The 22,627-nt window shown below is 45.2% G+C and overlaps 1 protein-coding gene across 1 annotated transcript in view; it reads left to right on the forward strand.

Moving 5' to 3' along the window:
• The window catches only part of FKBP9 (FK506 binding protein 9), a 41,568-nt gene extending 23,680 nt beyond the window's left edge, over nucleotides 1-17,888 (forward strand). The window contains exons 6-10 of the mRNA XM_005679207.3: nucleotides 218-363; nucleotides 8,335-8,521; nucleotides 12,353-12,498; nucleotides 14,026-14,189; nucleotides 17,321-17,888. Coding sequence (XP_005679264.3) covers nucleotides 218-363; nucleotides 8,335-8,521; nucleotides 12,353-12,498; nucleotides 14,026-14,189; nucleotides 17,321-17,497 — 820 coding nt within the window. The 3' untranslated portion in view covers nucleotides 17,498-17,888. The remainder of the gene's footprint in view (nucleotides 1-217; nucleotides 364-8,334; nucleotides 8,522-12,352; nucleotides 12,499-14,025; nucleotides 14,190-17,320) is intronic.

Here is a 22,627-nt window from a genome sequence, read left to right on the forward strand (position 1 = left end):
GGGCTTCCTTCTGTGAGCGTTTCTGCTGCAAGCAGCTCCCACGCTGTGTGTGGACCCTTGTTCACCATTTCAGGGCAGCATGTTTCCTGGCTTGTCTTCCGGCTCTAGGGTGCACCTCACCTCTGGTCTGGAGGCCTCCGCACTCTGGCCGCTTCAGGTACCTGTTCCACAGCAGCTGCAGCGTCCCTTGTGACCAAGCTCTTTTCCTCTTTCCCAGCTACTCGCGGAACCGCACTTTTGACACGTACATTGGGCAGGGCTATGTGATTCCTGGGATTGATGAAGGTTTACTTGGTGTCTGCATCGGAGAGAAGCGGAGGATCGTGGTCCCCCCTCACCTGGGGTACGGTGAGGAAGGAAGAGGTGAGCTCTGGGTGCTTCTAGGATAAGCTGAGCAGCACTAATTGCTGCTTCCACAGTGCTTGGAATAGGGCCTCTCGAGAGCCAAAGCATAGAAGCTAAGGTCCTGCCTCAGACTTGAATGCTCAAATATAACTCTAGTTTCTAGAGGTGCTCTGGCGTTTCTCCTCATTACCCTTGCCCATTTTCCTTTTGGAAAATTTAAAACTACGTCAGAGTTGAAAGAACTCTGCAGTGAACTCCACTTAGCGTCATCAGTTGTTAACATCTTGCTATGTATTTATTTTTTCTGTATGTGTAAAACTATATTTTCTCTTTGTTGAGCTATTTGAAAGTAAATGCCAACTCCTGCTTCTTTTGTTGAAGTATATTTGGCATATATATTGTGTGTATTTAAGGTGTACGTGCCATTTTGATACGTTTATATATTGTAATGTGATTGCCATTGTAGTGATAATTAGCACCTCTATCATGGTGTGTGTTCAGTTGCTCAGCTGTGTCCGACTCTTTGCAACCCCGTGGACTGAATAGGCTGCCAGGTTCCTCTGGCCATGGGATTTCCCAGGCAAGAATACTGGAATGGCTTGCCATTTCCTACTCCAGGAGCTCTTCCTGACCTAGGGATCGAACCTGACACGGGGATCAAAGCTGAGTCTCCTGCATTAGCCAGGAGATTCTTTACCACTGAGCCCCCTGGGAAGCCCTTCTGTCATGGTACATAATTACCATTTTTTTGGAGGGGGGCTGGGATAATTGATAATAAGCAATGATTGTAATATTGTTGTCTGTATTTGCTATACTGTGCATTATATTTTGGTTTTTGTTTTTAACAACTTTATTGAGATATGCCATAAAATTCACCTATTTTTAGGTATACAACTCAATGACTTTTAGTAAATGTATTGAGATGTACAGTTATCACATTAATCCAGTTTTAGAATATTTGTCACCCAAAGAGCAAACTTTTAAAAAAAAATCACACAGATAATATATGTTGACTTTAGAAAAAGAAAACAGAGCTCATCAACAACAAAAATTTCCCATAATCTCACCAGCCAGGAATAAGCATTATTAATGTGATAGATGGAATACTGGCCACAAAGACGTCCATGTCCTAATCTGCAGAACATGTGAATATGCTACTTTCCATGGTAAAAGAGACTTTGCAGATATAATTAAGGTGAGGGTCTTGAGATGAGGAGGTGATCCTGGATCATCCAGATGGCCTTAATGTACTTCCTAGGATCTTTATAAGAGACTAGAGAGGAGAAAATGCTAGGCTGCTGACTGAGAAGCTGGAGGAAGGGGCCACAAGCCGAGGAAGGAGGATGACCTTGAGAAGCTTGAAAGACGGGGAAACAGATTCTCCCCTGAAACCTCCAAAAGAAACACATCCTTGCCAATAACTTTAGTTTAGACTTTGACCCCTGAGTTATAAAAATACATTTCTGTTGTTTTAAGCCACCGAGTTTGTGGTAATTTGTTACAGCAGCATTAGGAAACTAATACAACCATAAAGTGGTTGTACACTTCTATATCTTGAGTATATGTGAATCTGTATCGGTAAAAGGAAATACATATCCATTTACACTAAAATTGTGATGATCTTTGTAATTTCTCTTTACCTAATTTTTTGTGAACAATGTTTTGTGCCAACAGGTTGCATAGAATTTTAATGGTTACATACTATTCCAAACCATATTTCCTTTCTTCTTTTCTAATAGACCAGAAATTTTGCCAACTTAGGAATAGTTGATGCAGTATTATTTTGCTTTTGTGTTCTTGTTGCTGGCTGGCCTGGCTGGCTGGACACATTCATTTTGTTAACCCTCTCTGACTTCTCCTACTGGATCTATCATATGGATTTCAGAATTTTCCCAGTAGGGTTTGTTTGAAAGGTCTAAGAAGCCCCAGGTTGGTTGGAAACTAGGGTGTACCATGGAGAAGTATTTTTTCCCCTGACTTAAATTTCTGTTATAAAGACACAAGAAATCACAGCTTACGCTCTTAAGATCATTCAACGGGCCTCACTTCCTGTCCTGTTTGTCTAGTGTCTTGATGCTCTATTTTTTTGTATTATGTAAATGTCTGTGCTGTACTAAGTCACTTCAGTTGTGTCCGGATCTGTGCAAATCTGTGGACTGCAGCCTTCCAGGCTTCTCTGTCTGTGGGACTCTCTAGGCAAGAATACTTAAGTGGGTTGCTATGCCCTCCTCTGGGATCTTTCCGACCTAGAGATTGAACCCATGGCTCCTACACCTCCTGCACTGCAGGTAGATTCTCTACTGCTGAGCCACCAGGGAAGCCCCATGCAAATATCTACTTCTAGACAAATACATACAGGAATTAACAAATACTTTCAGAGTATCCTGTTTTGTTATGCCCTTAGAACTAATTCTTCCTTTCCCTGAGAAGAATATGCTGATGGAAAACATTTGGTTAAATTATTTTTCTCCTTTTGGCTTTCTCTCAAGTATGAGATAGTTTTGCAAAGAATTATATAAAGTTCTGGGAAGCATTTGAAGTCTCATAAATTTTCTAGGCATGAGGCTGCTTCATCCTGAATCATGTGTTGCCACGGAGGGAGGAGCACCCTGGCAAGTAACACCCAGGTGCTCTCGCATAGGATCTGTCTCTGACCTGTTGGTTAACGAGTGCCTCTAGCCTTCTGCAGGATTTGCACAGGACCTAACTTTAATCATGGAGGGACTGACCTGAGAAGGGTGTCAGGACATAGAGGAAGTCTGTAGCTTCCTTACTGCATACCACAGGGTTGGGAATATTTGTGGAAGGAAGAAATGCTGGGCTCTTCGTGGGTTCTCAAACTCATCGGTATTTCATTTTGTTGCAGTTATGTTCTCTTACAGGGTTGATGGAGGGGAGGGGGCTCTGGCCCTTTTTGCTGTCTGCTTTGTTCCATAGGGTTCAGCCCTAACTTCAGAGCATGGATATGTTCCAAACCCTGAAGTGGAGAATAAATTCTACTGCAGGGTTGTGGAAGCATCACTTCCTCAATGGTTTTCTGCCCCCCCAACTTCCACATTACCTTTTTTTTTTAAAATTGGAGGATAATTGTTTTATAATGTTTGTCAGTTTCTGCTGTACAACAGGATGAATCAGCTGTTAGTATACATATATCTCCCCCTCTCTTGAGCACATTTTCTTTTAAGCATTCTTTTTCAAAAGTTAAAAGAGAAGCTAATGTTTGACCCATAGTCTCAAAGACTTCTCATGTATGAGCTCGTTCAAACTTCAAAACAGTTCTCAGTTATGAACTCAAGGCCCAAAGAGGTTGAGTCATTTGCCAGAGGCCACAATAGCTAATTAGAATGGAGCTGAATTGGACCCAGGTCTCTTGCTGCCTGTGTCACACGCGGAGGAGAAGAATGCCTTTCCATTAGACTGTGACTTGTAGATACCCATATATGGAGAACTGAGGACTCAGAAGTCCCAGAGCTCTCCGAGGAAACCCATGCTTCCAAGGAGTCGCCGAGCTTCCTTCTGGCCCAAAGTGCCAGTCAGCTTTATTTTGTGTCATCTGTGTCTCTTCTTGAGGAGGCTTATCTAGTGGAGAAAATTGACAACTACTTCTCTGTATTGGGTATGGGTTTATTCAGAGAGGAGGCTGGTGCCATAATGAAAAGCTGGCTTTCAAGTTTGCTGGTAATGGGGAGGAAAATCATTTCCTCTATGCTTCTAGGTTCTTCTGGCTGGTCTAAGAATTAAATTGACATGAGACAGATTAACAGGAGAAAATCAAAGTTTAAGGACATGTATATATAGGAGGAATCTAAGGAAACTGAGTAACTCACCAAAATGTTTGAAGCCCTCGCCTTAACATTACCTTTAGCTAAAGACAGAAGAGGATGTTGGGTGTAGTGTTTTCAGACTTCAAAAGGGAGGAAGGTGACTGACCTGGAGAAGGGAAAGCAAGTGTGCCGCACAGACATTGGGACCTGAGAGAAATTTTAACTAACAGACTGCTGGTTTTCTCCCTGTCTACACACATAATTCATACTGTAGTTATCTATGGGGATAGCTCCCCACCTCCCCGACCCCCAAACAGGTCCTCTGTCTACATTCTTTAGGCAGTTAAGTAGGAGATAAAAAGGAGGGTTTTTGTTTGAGTCTTTTGGGTCTTGCTCTCAACTTGAAATAATCCACATGTCAAAGAGATGTTTTGGGGTGGTAAATTGTACTTTGGCCAAAAAGAGTTGACTCATTGGAAAAGACTCTGATGCTGGGAGGGATTGGGGGCAGGAGGAGAAGGGGGTGACAGAGGATGAGATGGCTGGGTGGCATCACTGACTCGATGGACGTGAGTCTGAGTGAACTCTGGGAGTTGGTGATGGACAGGGAGGCCTGGCGTGCTGCGATTCATGGGGTTGCAGAGAGTCGGCTGAGCTGAACTGAACTGAACCCTGGGGAGAAGGGGCCACCGTTTTTAGGGGGAACTGCCATCAGGTTGGCTCATCATCAGTTACTAGGGAAACCAGCATCTGGCACAGGCCATCCATGTAGGCAGTTACTGATTAAGCACTGTGATTAAGAGAACTGGACAGTGATGTGAGTGAAGCAGGAATTGGTCAAACAGAGGCAGTACAGAGAGCAAGAGAACAGCCATCTTGAATGTAGCTCAGTGATACAGTTGGCACAGGGAGGTTAAATTTGCAAGGCAATGGCAACCCACTCCAGTACTCTTGCCTGGAAAATCCCATGGATGGAGAAGCCTGGTAGGCTGTAGTCTATGGGGTCACGAAGAGTCAGACAGTGAGCGACTTCACTTTCACTTTTCACTTTCATGCATTGGAGAAGGAAATGGCAACCCACTCCAGTGTTCTTGCCTGGAGAATCCCAGGGACGGTGGAGCCTGGTGGGCTGCCATCTGTGGGGTCGCACAGAGTCGGACACGACTGAAGCGACTTAGCAGCAGCAGCAATGCCATCAGGTCCTTGTCCCTTTCTGGGCTTCATCTGCATGCTTTCTTCAGAGAAGTTAATGGAGCTGCTCAAGATGCAGCTTTCTTTTCCATCATTCTCCTACACCAACCATGGCCTGCAGCCTGGTCCTCTTCATGGAGATGTTCAGTCGCTCAGTCGTGTCCAACTCTTTGCGACCCCATGAACTGCAGCACGCCAGGCTTCCCTGTCCTTCAGTATCTCTTGGAATTTGCTCATATTCATGTCTCTTGAGTCAGTGATGCTATCTAACCATTTCATCCTCTGCTGCCCTCTTCTCCTTTTGCCATCAATCTTTCCCAGCATCAGGGTCTGTTCCCTGGTTGACTCTTTGCATGAGGTAGTCAAAGTACTGGAGCTTCAGCTTCAGCATCAGTCCTTCCCGTGAATATTCAGGGTTGATTTCCTTTAGGATGGACTGGTTTGATCTTGCAGTCCAAGGGACTCTCAAGAGTCTTCTCCAGCACCACGATTTGAGGGCTTCCTAAGTAGCATCAGCTGCTCACTTACAGACCATTTAGCACAGCATTCCTTAGACTTGGCTGCCCCTTAGAGGGGCAAAACAAACAGAACAATACTATGCCTGGCACCACTCTTCAGCTGTTCTCAAATGTTGGCACATATCACAGAAGAGAGTCCCCTGACAGCTAAGAGATTACAGAACCAAAGGTGCTGCATGGGAAAAGTCCTGGCCCTTTGTATTTTCACCAAGTTCTCCAGGACATCCCGATAGCACCCAAGACCGAGACAGACCACAGTACTAGATAAGCTAAATCTGAATCTTAGAGGGGCACCCAGGTGATTTTTTTTCAGGTCATCATGATTTTTTCTTTTATTCTGTGAATCTGGTGAATTAATTTTTATTGTGGTAAAATGTATTTATTTACCATTTAAACACTTTTTTAAGTTTACAGTTCTGTGCCATTGAATATATTCACAATGTGGTATAACCATCACCATTGTCTATATCCAGAACTTTTCCATCATCCCAAACTCTCCATTACCCTCTCTCCCTCTGGCTCATGGGAACCATCATTCTACTTTCTGTCTCCATGAATTTGCCTGTTCCAAGTGTCTCATATAATTGAAAACAAACAATATTTGTCTTTCTGTGTCAGAGCATAATGTTTTCAAGTTTCATTCCCAGTCGATTTTAAGGGGTAACCAAGATTGAGAAAACACTGAGATGGCTCCACAGCCACTCACCCCTGTTGGTGTGTCCTGTTTCCTGCAGAGAGCTGCCCTTGACTCTGGTTTCTGAGCACCTTCCTATGGCAGTTTGCAGTAGCTGGTTCCTATGGAAAAGATCCTGCATCCTGTTACTGCTCACGTCAGCAACTCCCCATCACTAGTGAATATCAGGCACCTGTGTTCTGCTGTAGACACACAAGCTTCTCTAATTACACCTTGGTAACTTTGGGCAGGTGTCTAAACCTGTGCCTCGGTTTCCTCATCTGTAGTTTGGGAATATATGATTATAATGAGAATTAAATAAACTAATACATTTAAAGCACTTATAAGAGTGCCTGATACTTAATAAGCACCTACCCATTAAGTATGTGTTAGAGAGAAAGCAGACAAAAAACAGAAAAGTACATGGTGGGAGTTGGAAGATCTGTGGGATGAGGAGGGGCTGTTGACGTTCATGTGTCTCTACTGAATTCTCTTGATAGCTGTGTTATTTTCTTGAACAAGTTATATATGAGTTGGTTTGCTTGTCTGCAAAATGCTAATGAAAATATTATACATTCTTGGTTCTAAGTATTACTGTTTACAAATCTTTTACATTTAAATTTTGAAATGATTTGGGAAGTGTGGTTAACAACTGATGCCTCCCTAGAAGCTGTCATTAAATTCATGCAGGAACTGCTGTTCCTGAATTTATGATAATATTTACCCAACAAGGCTGCTGCAGAGATTTAATAAGAGAATGTATGTGAAAAATGCTTTGTAAAGTGTAAAACGGGCTTCCAAGCTGGCGCTAGTGGTAAAGGACCTGCCTGCCATTGCAGGGGATGTAGGAGATGTGGGTTCAATCCCAGGGTCGGAAGATCCCCTGGAGGAGAGCACAGCTACCCACTCCAGTATTCTTGCCTGGAGTATCCCATGGACAGAGCAGCCTGGCAAGCTATGGTTCATTGGGTCACAAAGAGTCAGACACAACTGAAGTGACTTAACACACACACATAGTGTAAAACATTATTCACAGATGTGAGATAATGTTCTCAAAAGTGGAAGTGCAGTAATTTTGTGTAGAACAGGACGTGTCATAAAGCACTTTGTGAACTGTTCGGTGTAGTATATCTTAAGGGGTGTATATGGGCCAGTTTTAGCTAGGTGTTTTCCCCCATAATGCCGATGCTGGGAAAGACCCTGATGCTGGGAATGATTGAAGGCAGGAGGAGAAGGGGATGACAGAGGATGAGGTGGTTGGATAGCATCACCAACTCAATGGACGTGAGTGTGAGCAAGTTCCGGGAGTTGGTGATGGACAGGGAAGCCTGGCGTGCTGCAGTCCATGGGGTTGCAAAGAGTCGGACACAACTCAGCGACTGAACTGAACTTTCCCCCATGAAGTTACTCTTGGTTTTGCTTCTCTTGAGCAGTGGTAGGGCACTAAAGTGATTTTCTTCCTATAACTGATTTTATCTCACCTCTTCTAGCAGGAGTGGGGCAAGTGTTAATTCGGCTGAGCTTTAGTTTTCTCACCTCTGATGAACTTAGCTGTAAGTCTTTCAGGCGTAACCATTCCATGGGGCAGTAGTGCAGTGTCTTGACTTTTAGTCCAAACTGTGCTCCTGACTGTGGACCCTGGACAAATCTGTGCCTCAGTTTCCCCATCTATAAAGCTGAGTTAGTTTACATTTTAGCAGCCCTTCTAGCTTTGTTCTTCCAGCATCCCTGGGATTACATAGCTGGGTCCCTGCGTTTCTCACTGAGGTCTGTGAAGACTACCTGGTGACACGGGGGGCCAGGTGTGCTGCTACGATTCTAATTGCCTGTGTCTGTCCTCTAGGGAACATCCCTGGCTCGGCCGTGCTGGTGTTTGACATCCACGTGATTGACTTTCACAACCCGTCAGACTCCATCAGCATCACCTCCCACTACAAGCCCCCTGACTGCTCTGTGTTGAGTAAGAAAGGGGATTACCTCAAGTATCACTACAATGCCTCACTTCTGGACGGGACCCTGCTGGATTCCACGTAAGGACAGCAGGGATCGGTGGGGTGTGAGCCTGGTGGATAACAGTCGGTATTCCTGTGGCCCCCCTTTTCTTTTCCCCAGATACTCACTGAGGGCTTTATTTCCATGCATTTTGCATTGTGTATCTTAAGTGTACATCACTACTCCGGTACATTGTTCTAAGAGTTCCCTCTGAACGGTCTCATCTTGTCCCCTTGAAACTGTCTGAAAAGATCTCGTAACTACTGTCTTTAAAGAAGAACCCACAGATAAAATCCAAGCTCCAGAGTCTCTCTGGAGGCACGTGAGGCTCTCCTGTCAGCTCCGTTCTGCCTCAGCAGCCTCGTCTTCTGCTGAGGTCCATCTTCTGCCTCCTGGGGGTGCCATGTGCTGTGGTGCAGGATGTGCACTGTGTTCATCCTTCCTTTTGGCCAACTTCTGCCCTGGTCTAAGCGCCTTCCCTTTTTACAAGGTCTTTGCCTAGATCCTAGGAAGAATCAACTGTTCTCACTTCTGAGACTCATAATGTTTTATGTATTACCTGCCTTTTAGTTGGGGGCTTCCCAGTGGCTCAGCAGTAAAGAGTTTGCCTGCCAATGCAGGAGACACAGGAGACACGGGTTCAATCCCTGGGTGGGGAAGATCCCCTGGAAGAAGGAATGGCAACCCACTCCAGTATTCTCACCTGGGAAATCCCATGGACAGTGGAGCCTGGTGGGCTACAGTGCATGGAGTCACTAAGAACTGGACACAACTTAGAGATTGAGCATGCACACACACCTAATAGTTGTTTCTATCACTGTTGCTGGTCTGAATACCTTAGATAATCAACATGTTTATTCATCTTTTTACTCCTTACACTTAGCCCAGAACATAACGCAAAGGAAGTATTTTATAAATGTTAATTGAGATGAATCTAAAACCATATTACTAGGAATCAACAGTGTATACTAGTATCATGCAGGTAAAAGGAGCTTTGCTTCTTATGTATCTGAATCTTTAGATTATCTATGGACGTGAAAGTCGCTCAGTCATGTCCAACTCTGCGATCCCATAGACTGTAGCCTGCCAGACTCCTCTGTCCATGGAATTCTCCAGGCCAGAATACTGGAGTAGGTAGCTGTTCCCTTCTCCAGGGGATCTTCCCAACCCAGAGATCGAACCCAGGTCTCCTGCATTACAGGCAGATTCTTTACCATCTGAGCCAAGGTAATATGCTATTCTCTTTGGGAAGGAAACATTTTCAGCCTTTCTTTGTGTCTCCATATAAGTATATCCATTTTTGTCCTGAGCCTGGCTTAGAGTCCTAAGTTTAGTCTTAAAGAGAAAGAACAGCTTCATATAAATATGTGCTACTGCATTTATTCTAGATGGAAAGGGTCTTATCTCCTTCTCACCCATTCCTTTGTCTTCTAGCCTCAGGTGACAGAGTGTGGCCAGGTGTGGAGAGCTTGAGTGACATACTCCTCATTCTCTCTGGTGCTGTGAGACCTAAAGCATTTCATGTATTTCATCAGATCTAAAATGTGTTGGTTGTTAGAAGCATCATTTTTTGTATCTCAAGAAACGAAGAACGCTGTCAAAAAATAACAACATGATGTCTGTTGTAAGATGTATCCCAAATCAAGAGAAATTAAAATGTGAAAAAATATGCATTATAGAATCAATGAAATATGCTCTAGCTCCTGGAGCCCAGATTTACAGGAGAATCTAGCTTACAACAAACTTCACTGCACTAATGGTTGGAAACTTGTGGAGGACAGTGGGGAAGAAGCATGGCTTGCATTTGTTCTGGATTCAGTGAGCTTGTGCAGGGGAAAAGGAGGTTAGGACAGCCTGTAAGGCCGATGGCCAGCTGTCATTGCTGGGCTGACGTTCCTATTCTTGTTGGTACTCCTACAGCTTTGGAAAGGGGAAGTGGGGGTGGGAAATGAACAAAGGAATTTCTTCTTTGGTGGATCAGGATATGCGTCTCTTGTGGGGTGGGGGAATCCGTCTTCCTGCTTCTGAGGCGTGTTTGGCGGATGCACAATATTCTTACAGAGCATGCAGGAGCCACGTGACGCTCCTTCCTCTTCCCAGAGGCTCCATTCTGAACCACTGGAGTCATCTGTGTCACGTGTACACTGACACGAAAGAGCAGTGTCTGGGCGTCCCTGCGGGTTCTCTTCTGGGCGGAAGTTTCAGAGTAACAAGGTCGTGGGAAGTGCGGCAGGAGAAGGCTTACCTGTGTGTGGGAGGAGCCTCTTCTGGAGGACGGGGTCTGGTGCCACCCGAAGCCCACGTGGGCTCTATTCACAGCTTGACAGGTGCTGCTGTTGTTGCTCATTGATCAGGACTGGGAGAGTGGGACCCGAGAGAGGGGAACGTGGGTGGAGAGCCAGAGAGGGCTGCCTGTAGGCAGGAAGCAGGAAGCTTGCACCGAATGGGAAGCCGGGAATACACAGAAGGAATGAGGAGAATGTCTGAGACAAAAACTGGCAAATCAAAAATAAAAGTATGACTTGAGGGAAAAGAATGAGCTGAGTTTTCAGAGATGACATGTAAAAACAAGTTGCTTGCTTAGAGGGTTGTCTTCATGTGTGTTGAAACTGGCCTCAGAAAAGAATAAAGTTGCTTGCTTAAAGGGTTGTCTTCATGTGTGCTGAAACTGGCCTCAGAAAAGAATAAACACTTGTTATATGATAACTCAATGAGTTCTTGCATATTCTGTACGATTTTGAAACCCGATAGTCCCATGGGAAGTTGCCCAGGGTCCCTGGAGAGAGGCAGTGTGAGGGCGCCTCTGTGCTGCTGACAAAGGAGGTGTTGTGTTGGGGTAGGGCAGAGGAGAGCCCTCCCTCAGGCCTGGGGCCGAGGCATCCAGTGTGCTGGAACTGGCTTTGTTTCCCTTTCAGCCCAGGTAGGACAGATGCAAATGCTCTTTTGGCCCTTCGCCTGCGGGAGGCTAGGAAGCCTGAGAACAGGAGGTGGCCCAAGGGGCGGTACCTTCCTTGTTGTCACCACCTGGTGATGGATATCAAGGGGGCACCAAGAGAGCCAGGAGGCATTTCTTCTTTGGATTTGAAGAATATTCCCATTGTTTGCTTTTAGGAAGTGATAGGAATGCATCAATTTGAAAATAGATTTACTTTCAGTACTGATTGAGGTGACTTTTATTTGGATTCCCTAGGGATTTTGGGCATCAAGGCTCATTAAAACCATGGCCCAAGTGAACTGTTTTTATTCTGGAGTCATAGAGTGTTATAGGCACAAGCACGTTGCACTCTCAAGGCTGTCCATTTATTGAGCTCTTGATGCTTGCCTTCCTCCATGCCAACCATATTATTTGCTATTTAGAATGTCCTGTGCGATAGCTGTTATTATAGATGAGGAAACTGTAAAATTATATTTCTGTGAGATTAAGTGGCAGAACCAGGATTCAGACTCAGGTCTGCTGAATGCAAATCTGGGTCTTAACTACATTACATATTTTTAAAATTTTCTTGAAAATTTCTGACTAAAATTTCAGAACACTGACTAAAACTTAGTGACATAGGTATTTACGCATATACCACTTGTTTTGCCAAATGTTCCTGTAAGGTCTTTTATAGCAAGAGGATTCATTGCAGTATGTCCAAAACTCTCAACCAGTTCCTCAGTCATCTCTTGATTTTCACCTTGAAACTTTTGACAATTCCAGGTTGGTTGTTTTGTAGACTGTCCCTCAGTGTGGGTTTGTGTCCTTATGATTCCGCAGGAGTTCTGTATCTTTGGCAGAAAGATCACAGAAGTGACATGTTCTCAGGAAGACATGCTCAACTACCAGTGGCTTGATGGCCTAACCAGAGATTCTTCTGTTTCATTTTCAGGTGGAATTTAGGCAAAACGTACAACATCGTTTTAGGATCTGGACAGGTCGTGTTGGGAATGGATATGGGTCTCAGAGAGATGTGCGTTGGAGAGAAGCGGACTGTGATCATCCCGCCCCACCTGGGCTACGGCGAGGCTGGCGTGGGTGAGTCTGTAACGGTAGTAAAAGGCGTCTGGGACATGGTCATTGTTTGTATTTTGTGCTTTTTGAGGTTCTAACACAATATGCTTCTTCCATTTAAAACCCCAACCCAGAAAATCTGTGGTTTGTATTCAAGTCTTTAGCATTTTTGTTTCAAAACCCTGTGAATTCGATGTGAGTGCCATGTTAATGGGATTAAGCAGGAGTTTCTGTGAAAAAAAACAAAAAAACAAAAAACCCTTGTCTCTTCAAACCCATGTGTGGGAAATGTCACTGAAAGGGGTTCCCAGGTGAGCTAGGTGCTTCCTTGGGAAACTGTTTCCTGGGACAGTGGAATGCTGAACCCATAAGCTATCTAAGAAGATTTCCTTGTGGAAAAGATTGGTGTCAAGTTCTGGAAATACTAGTGGTATGTTGCTCTCACAGCTATTATGGTTTGATTCTGATTTTGGCCAAAATGAACCCTCCTCATGGAGTTTGGTCAGAACCCCTTCTTTTTCAGTTCTTGTACTTCTGCTGTCTGGAGATGAAGTAGATGGGAAGTGCTAATTTACAGAAGTAATAGGCACTTTGGATTGATTTTTTTCAAAATTTTTAAATAATTGGAGAAGATATACTCTATGCTATTTTCCCCAATCTGAGAAAAAACACTTAAAAAAATGTATCCTGTAAGACTATACTCCCATGACATATAATTACAGTATATAATTTAAAATAATGCACATTACATTTATTTATAGTCACATACTTATAAGTTATTTTGGGCCCATACTATATATACTGTTCTAGAATTTGTGTTTACAAATCATATCATGGCTCATGATTTTAAGGTATAACGTATTATTCTTAAAGTTCCGTGGTTAAATTTATTCAAAAGTTCTACCATTGTAGTCTCTGCTAGTTGCTTTTAAACTTCTTTTCACCAAGACACAGTAAGAATTACATTTATCTCCCAATTAGTGTTATGCATAAGCATACAATTTATACCTTGTGTATGGATACATATGGGCTTCCCTGGTGGCTCAGTGGTAAAGAACCCGCCAGCCAGTGCAGCAGCTGAGGGTTTCATCCCTGCCCCGGGAAGATCCTCTGGAGAAAGGAATGGCAACCCACTCCAGTATTCTTGCCTAGAGAACCCCACGGATACAAGAGTCTGGTGGGCTACAGTCCATGGGGTCACAAAGAGTTGGACGTGACTTAATGACTGAGCAACAACAATAATACGTATAGATTTAGTTTTATATGATTAGAACTAAGTTTCATAAAATAGTATCTATCCTTTCTATGTATAAAGTACTCTGATTTTATTCTAGCCCTAATTTAAAAAAACGTTGGTCACCATCCTTTAAATTGATTTGAGACTCACTACCTACAGTTTGGAAAACCCACTTGCTGAGGCTGAACGTTTTTGCTGTCCCAAGAGATGCCTCCATCCACGAGGCAGCCAGAGCCTGGGTGCTGGGGCAGGGGGCAGAGGGGCGTGCTCGCTGCCTTGTCGTTAACGCCACCTCCACCCCTGTCCTGTGGCAGATGGAGAAGTGCCCGGCAGTGCCGTGCTGGTGTTTGACATCGAGCTGCTGGAGCTCGTGGCTGGCCTGCCAGAGGGGTACATGTTCGTATGGAACGGTGAGGTGTCAGCCAACCTCTTTGAAGAGATTGACAAGGATGGTGATGGAGAAGTCCTCCTGGAAGAGGTAACTGACCCTGTTGAATAGAAGTGGGGCCCAAGGAGCTCAGGGAACCTCCCTGGGCTGGGGCACCCATCCTGAATGTGAACCCACTCAGAGTGTGGATACCGCTGCTTGCTCCTTGTGATCTGTAAACTGCATGCTCGTGTGTTAGGCACTTGCGCACACACACCAAGTCTTCTAAGTCGAAGCTCACAGTTCCTCTTTGAAGCAACTGAGGCCCTGAGAAGTTCAGGGGTTGATTCCATGGCTCACAGATCTGGACTCAGTTCTTCGTTCCTGGGTGCTCTCTGCGGCCTGCATGGTGCTGTGTTTTTCACATATATTATCTTGTTTGGCCCTCATGACAGCCATGTAATCACCCCTATTTTTCAGAAGAAAACAGCTGTGCACAGAGAAGGTGAATGGCTTGCTCAAGTTTGCACAGCCGTCCAGTGGTTTGTAGATGTCTCTATTATCTAGGTCCTGTGTTGTCTCTCCTGTATGAGACACCCCTTTGTGGAGCCGGGCAAGAGAGTCTTTGTCTTGTCGCAGCTCTGGGGAGTTTCAGGTCTCTGCCTGTTCCCATCTCCTTGTTCAAGGACGTGGCTCCAGCCACGTGGCTCCCCTTCTCTCTTCTATCATCCACATTTTCCCAACTACTGACCATTCCCATTAGCTTAAGAGCCTGCTGCTGTTTTCCCTTATTAATGCATCTTTCCATTTCTTTTCTTTTTTTTTTTTTTTTGCTGTCTTTATAGCAGAAGCCTCAAGAGTTGTCTGTCCTTCCTGCTTCCAATTCCTTTCCTCCTAATCTCTTTTACACCCAGTCCTGTTGGGTTTTTATCCTCCACACCACTGAACTTGGTTTCTTGCTCAGGCACTGAACCCAATGGTCAGTTCTCAAGCTTACTTTAGCACAGCTGTTTCCTTTTTGAGACGCCTTCTTTTCCTGGCTTCCGCCTCACAGTTTCTCCAGGTTCCTTCTGCCTCACTTGTAGCTGCTTCTCCCAGGGCTTTTCAGAGTGGAGGGCCCCAGGCTAAGTCCTGAACTTTGCTCTCCTCCCCCTTGATGTCATCCCTTGGTGACCTCCTCCCGTCCTAAGGCTTTATCGTCTTCATCCTGTTGGCTTCCAGATTGGCAGCTCGGGTCCTGTCTTCTGTCCTCTTCACACTAAGGTATCAGCTGCCCACTTGACATTGTCATTCACTGAACCCCCAATATCCACCCCCCAAACTTGCTTCACCCAAAGCCTTTCCCATCTCATTTGATGACAGCATTTCCCTTCCAGCTGCTCAGGTGAGAACACCCAGTCATCTCTCCTCTCTTCTCTCACAGGCTAGATTAAATCCATCAGGAAATTATTCTAGCTATTTCTTGAAAATATACCCAGAACCTGACCACTTCTCACCACCTCCGCTCCATAGTACCTCAATCCAGTGTCCGTCACCTCCCGCTTGGACCTCTGCAGAGGTCTTCCTGCTCACACCCTTGCCCTTCACAGCAGCCAGAGTGGTCCTTCTAAAACGTGAGTTGGAGCAGGGCCCGCTTCATCTCGGAACTCTGCAGAAGCCTCCTGTCAGGCAGCATCCCGCAGGCCCCAAAGCCTTGTAGTTGTCCAGCCTGGAGACTGCAGAAAGAGCCTGGAGGTGGTGACAGAGACATCAACAACTTACTGAACAGGGATCTTCCATGTCTGCAGCGAAGGCCCTGGAGTGACACCCCCACAGTGTATGGCAGATGGGACATAGCGGGAGCCTTTACTACCTGGGGGAGAAGGAGGCTATCGTTAACAGGGGAATTAATGTCAGGTTGGCTCATCAGTTACCAAGAAAACCAGAAGCTAGGACACGACCCTCACAGGCCCTCAGGTTAGACCATCATGAGGGCAGATATTTCCCTTTAATAAACTAGCAGGTGGAGCTGTTTTGGCATAAAGAGGAGAGCAATCACTAGCTGGGGCAGGGTTTCTTGTGAGTAGGGTGTTGGTGAAGCAAGGGCTGGCCGAGCAGTAAGAGAACAGCTGTATTTGTTGGCCTAACCATACATCCCTTCATCTTCAAAGTCTTTACAGCGGCCCACAAGGGCCCCACAAGGCCCTCTGCCACCTGCTCGCTGTCCTGTCCTTCCGTCGACTGTCCCTTTGCTGTGCTGTAAACACACTGGGGATGTGTCCACCTGGGGCCTTTGCACCGGCTGTTCTCTGCTCAGCAGACGTTTCCCCTAGGTAACTGTTGGGTTTGTTCCCTCACTTCCTTTAAGCCTCCATACACACTTCTCTTTAGCACTGTGCTTTTACCCTGACCACCAAATTGATACTTAAACCAATTCCCCTGGCTGTACTCTTGATCTTCCTGACTTGGCTGACTTTCCTTTCTCTGGAGCATTTTATTTTCTAACTTAATATGTAGTTTACTTACCTTTTAAATGTTCCTTTTTTAGTGTTTGCATAGTATTCTAAATGTCCCTTTTTAATAGTATATCTTTTCCACTAGTGTATGCTAGAATTACAAGAGCGGGATGTTTTGTTTATTGATGAATCTTTAGGCTCTAGAATGCTGCTCAGCATACAGTAGACAGTAAGTTTTTATTGTATGAATGAATGAATTTTCAGAGGCAAGGATGATTAGGGGATCAGCTGTAGGTGGAAAACTAAGTGTTGATTTAGGGAAACAGGATAGTTCCAGTGACTGCTAGGTGCTGGCTGCCTGGAACCTAAGCACTCCCATAGTCATTTTGTCCAAGGTTTTTAACCTGCATCCAGAGGTTAAAAGCCATCCCCAGTGGCTCAGAGGTAAAGAATCTGCTTGCAGTGCAGGTGATGCAGGAGATACGGGTTCCACCTCTGGGTCAGGAAGATTCCCTGGAGGAGGGCATGGCAACCCACTCCAGTATTCTTGCCTAGAGAATCGCATGGACAGAGGAGCCTGGTGGGCTACATACAGTCCATGGGGTCGCAGAGTTGGACGCGATTGAAGTGACTGAGCACGCGTGCTGGAGGAAAAAAATTGAGATCATATAGCTCAGAAGATTTTGTCTGTTCTGCTGGCTCAGACTCAAATTCCAACCCCACTGTCCCAGGACCGCCTTGTTCAGGCTCCAGCTTGGTGTCTTTGGCTATCCTGTCTCATGGTCTGTACTGCCCCTTTCTCTCCAGTTCTCAGAGTACATTCATGCCCAGGTGGCATCTGGAAAAGGGAAACTCGCTCCTGGATTTGATGCTGAGATGATCGTGAAGAATATGTTCACCAACCAGGACCGAAATGGAGATGGGAAGGTCACGGCTGAGGAATTTAAACTCAAAGACCAGGAGACAAAACACGATGAACTCTAAACCTGACATGAGCCACTTGCATGATACCAAGCCCCCTGTTGTGGCAGAATGTGCACTGAGGGTGCGAGGGTCTCTCAGAAGGGGAATGGTCAGCAAGTAGTAGGTGGGTCACATAGCACCTGGGACATGCATTGGGGTGGGTTGATATACATGGTGAGAATTTTAGGCTGATGCCAGTGATACTAAATAAAATCAGTGTAGGGGCCTTAGCATGGGTGGTGTAGAACATTGAAAATGCTGCATTGTCAGCTATTGTTTTGTGAGCCTTCTGGGTAGGTGGTTTGTTATTAAAGGAAAATAGCATCATACAGAAGTTGTAATCATCTTGGAGGGAACAGAGGAAAATGTGTCTGGGATATCCACATAAAGAGGGTTAAAAATGTTAACTTGCTGGTGTTTTCAAAATGTTCTCCAGGTGGCTAGAAAAGAGAGGGCAGGCCCCATCAGCATTCCCAGATAGCCCCAGGAAACTTCTTAGCAGTCTGTACGAGACCTGGTAATGCCCAGCCTCCACCATGCCTATACACACACACACACACACACACACACACACACACCTGGTAATGCCCAGTCTCCACCATGCCTACACACACACACCTGGTAATGCCCAGTCTCCACCATGCCTACACACACACACACACACACACACACACACACACACACACACACACCCCTGGTAATGCCCAGTCTCCACCATGCCTACACACACACACACACACACACACACACACACACACACACACACACACACACACACACACACACACCTGGTAATGCCCAGTCTCCACCATGCCTACACACACACCCACCCACCCACACCTGGTAATGGCCAGTCTCCACCATGCCTACACACACCCACACCCACCCACCTACACCTGGTAATGCCCAGTCTCCACCATGCCTACACACACACACGAAACTTCTTAGCAGCCTGTTCAAGACCTGGTAATGCCAGGTCTCCACCATGCCTACACACACACACACTTCTCTGGTTAATTACATCCCACGTTGTTGTGGTCCTCCTATTGGCCGGGTAACTTGGAGGTTAAAAAGAAAGTCAGTGGACCAAACATAAGGCATGTTGTACCATGAGAATTTGATTCTGCATTTGTCATGTAAGATTGTTTGCTTTGCTCTTTCTTATTCCCATCACTCTATCCCATAGCACCCTCTCTTCCCACCCTGAATCCTTTGATCAGATAGATACAAGTAGGGCTGATGGCTCAGCCACACTCGAGTTCTCTCACTGTAGCCAAGACAGAAATGTCATCCCAACAGGTGAGCATAAACAAAGTGATGTATTTCTGTCACCCCTCTGCTGGAGAGGAAAGTGCCCTAAGGCCTGGGGGCCTCTCTCTGTGTAGGACACTGTGCCTGCTGACCTGTCCTCATGCAGTAACCACCTTGCTGCCTGTGTCTCCTCATGGTGGTGGCACTCACCCTGAAGTAACCAATGATTTTCCTTTTGAAGTGACTTTGACTAATTTAAACTATTTTGTACTGATATAGCCGAGATAGTTCCTGAAAATGCTGTGCACTCATTCAGTGGAACAAATGTTGGAAAATGAATTTTTCATATATAAAATATTGAATTATCAGGTTTTGTGTTTTATTTGAAGGCTCATTTCCCCCATAAGAATACACCATGCCTCCAGAATCCCCTTGGTTAAAAACTCAGCAGGACTGAGTTGAAAGAAGTAGGTCGCTGTACAGTAGAAAGAGGGTGTATCTGTCAGGGTCTTGGCTGGAAACATACACTCAAGTGGGACTTCTGAAGAGAAGTGAATGAAAGGACTCTTTACATGAGTGTGGTGGGGTTGGGGCAGGGCGGGGCGTTGCAGTAAGGATGCCGAGGTACCCATGACCGCCGTTGGGCATCAACAGTAGGAAGCTGTTCTAATGCTGGGACTGAAGGGTCGGGGGAGCCTGGGTGGGGCTGCCTGATAGGAATGGGTGGAAGGACACAGCCACCCCCAGAACCTTGGCTGGCAGTGGGCAGAGTGGTGAAAGAGGAAACACTCATCTTCTCTGTCCTGCTCTCATCAGCTGAAGCCAGTCTGAAGCCAGAGGGCAAAGAGCTCAGGGGCTGGTGTTCTGAGATCAGTGTTTGGGGATGCAGGGGAAGGTATAGAATGGCTCTGGTAGGGGTTGGGGTGGAAAAATAACTGGCATATTTAGAGAGAAAAACTACATAGTTTTTAAAGAGAAAATGTTCTGCTTTACTCTTTTTTTAAAAAAAAAATATTTGGCTGCATCAGGTCTTAGTGGCAGCCCACGGCCTCTCTAGTTATGGCACACAATTCAGTTGCTCTGTGGCTTGTGGGATCTTAGTTCCCCGCCTAGGGATCAAACCTGCGTCCCATGCATTGCATGGCAGACTTGCAACTACGGGACCACCAGGGAAGTCCCTGTTTTACTCTATGCAGAGGCAACTTCAGGGATTCTGTGTGCTTTTGGGAGGGGAGAGAGGTGCCCACAGCCTTCCTGGCTCCTGCTGCCATTGTCACTAATGTTCCTTAACCCTCTTCTGTGGAGCACACAGTCATACAGCTTTTCCATTTAACAGAATTCCTTGAGTGCACTAGATAGGTTAATGATCTGTTGAACTGAATTGCCCTTTGGAATGCATTTGATTTGTAACGTCTTTATACTCACATTTTCATGGAGATGAATCTCTTGGGCTTATTCTCTACCCTAGATCTCTAGCTGGTCCTGTTTGAATTTCTTCACTGGCTATTTTCTACAGTAGCAGGTTGGCTGAATAAAAGATTAGTTTCTCTGGGGAAGTTAAGGACTGTGAGCCTTAGAGCTTCAAGAATGGAAGGAAACTTTAGCTGGTATTTGTTTTTGTATTTAAACTGCCTGCCTGACAGCTGACCTGAAACACTGGTCTTTCTGGCCTTTAGATTCAGACTGAAATACTGGCTCTTCGTGGGTCTTTGTCTTATTGGCTTTTACTTTTTAGCTTTATTGAGGTGTAATTTAGAAAACTGTTTAAGACATTTCAAGGGTGTGTTATGATTTGACATAAATATACATTGTGAAAAGATTCCCATCAACTTAAATTAACATATACATCACATTTTTTTTAGAGAACATTTAACTTCTATTGTTGGCAAATTTCAACTATATGATAGTGCTATCAACTATAGTCACCATGATATACATTGGATTCACAGACCTTATTTATCTTACAGATGAAAGTTTGTATCCTTTTATTTCCCCCACCCCCTAGGCCCTGGTAATCACTGTTTTTTCTGACTTCAACTTTTTTATTTTTCTGTATCTACATATATAAATGATACCATGCAGTATTTAGCTTTCTAAATCTAGCTTATTGAGTGCCGCCTGGCACTTCCATTCTTTCCGTTGCTAACGGAACATATGTCATTTTGTCAGGGAAGTTGGCCTGACTGCAAAATTATATGTAAGCACTTGAATATCAGGTTTCTAGGAACAGAAACCTGGCTTTCTTTGAAGCCTTCTTCCGTTGGATCTCTGAAGTCTTTTTATAAACTAAAAATGCTACTCCGAATTATTTACTCCTATTTGTGGATATTATTAAAATAGTGTTTGATACTGTGTGGCCATCCTTAGTGTTGGAATTTCAGTAGTTTAGGGGAGTTCCTTGCAGCTTACAGTGGCCCTATTTAAATAGCATTTAAATACAAGATTTACAGTACTCAAATTTTCTTCTCTGAGCTCTAGTCCACTTACAGTATCATCTGTACATTTCACAGGCATCCCAGACTCAGTGTGTCCCCATTAGAGTGTATATTCCCATTCCCTTCCCAGCACCGTCCATCCAAGCCTGTGCTCCTCTCTTATTCTCTTGTACCCATTTGCTCAAACCACATACTTGGGAGCAACCCTATTCTCTCACCCTACACATTTAATCCCACAGCAAGTCTTGACATTTCTAAGTTGGTAGTGGCTAGAAGAGGCTGTAGAGACTTTTCTCATGGCTTTCATTTTAAAGGGAGGTGACTGAGCAGTGACAAGAAAGCAGGTCAGAACTTTAGTATTCTTTACACTTACACCACACAGCGAGCTTGTTTGTGGAGGCATATTATAAACTCCTTTGGAAAATAGCCAATATGGCAAGCTCTAATAGCAAACACAGGAGTAAAGAGCTATCATTTGATAAGAGAGTCCCAATGCAAGGAGATCCAACCAGTCCATTCTAAAGGAGATCAGTCCTGGGTGTTCTTTGGAAGGAATGATGCTAAAGCTGAAACTCCAGTACTTTGGCCACCTCATGCGAAGAGTTGACTCATTGGGAAAGACCCTCCCTCTGGGAGGGATTGGGGGCAGGAGGAGAAGGGGATGACCCAGGATGAGATGGCTGGATGGCATCACCGACTTGATGGATGTGAGTCTGAGTGAACTCCGGGAGTTGGTGATGGACAGGGAGGCCTGGCGTGCTGCGATTCATGGGGTCGCAAAAAGTCGGACACCACAGAGCGACTGAACTGAACTGAATTTTTTCTATGTGAAAAAGTCCTCCAGGTAACTGACACCCCACCCTGCCTCCATGCCATGGGCTTCCCAGGTGGCACTAGTGGTAAAGAACCTGCCTGCCAATGCAGGAGACATAAGAGACTGGGATTCAATCCCTGGGCGGGAAAGATCCCCTGGCGGAGGGCATGGTAACCCACTCCAGTATTCTTGCCTGGAGAATCTCATGGACAAAGGAACCTGGTGGGCTACGGTCCATGGAGTCACAGAGTAGGACACGACTGAAGCGACTTAGCATGCACACATATGCCATGCTATCTGCTTTAAAGCAAGAAGCTTGTTTTTGAGTTCCATTCTGGAAATACCTAAGTGGAGACAGTCTACTTTCTGCCACTGTGTGCTTTGTTTCATTGTTTATTATAAAAAAGAGGGAAGCAGTGATGGAGAATACAGATGGGACGCAGGAAAAAGGTTTGTATCACAAGACCTTGCCTCTCTACCATGTATGACTGAACTAGGCATTACTACCCATACTGGATATCAGAACTAGCTGGACATGCTTTGTCTGTATCACGGCTCAGATGCTAAGAACACCAACTAGTTGCTCACAGACTGCAGTTCAAGGGTCAGGATCAAACTGATCACAATGGCAAGACTTAGCCTTGTGTAAAC

The sequence above is a fragment of the Capra hircus genome, chromosome 4 (assembly GCF_001704415.2).
Source record: "Capra hircus breed San Clemente chromosome 4, ASM170441v1, whole genome shotgun sequence".
Taxonomy (NCBI): Eukaryota; Metazoa; Chordata; class Mammalia; order Artiodactyla; family Bovidae; genus Capra; species Capra hircus.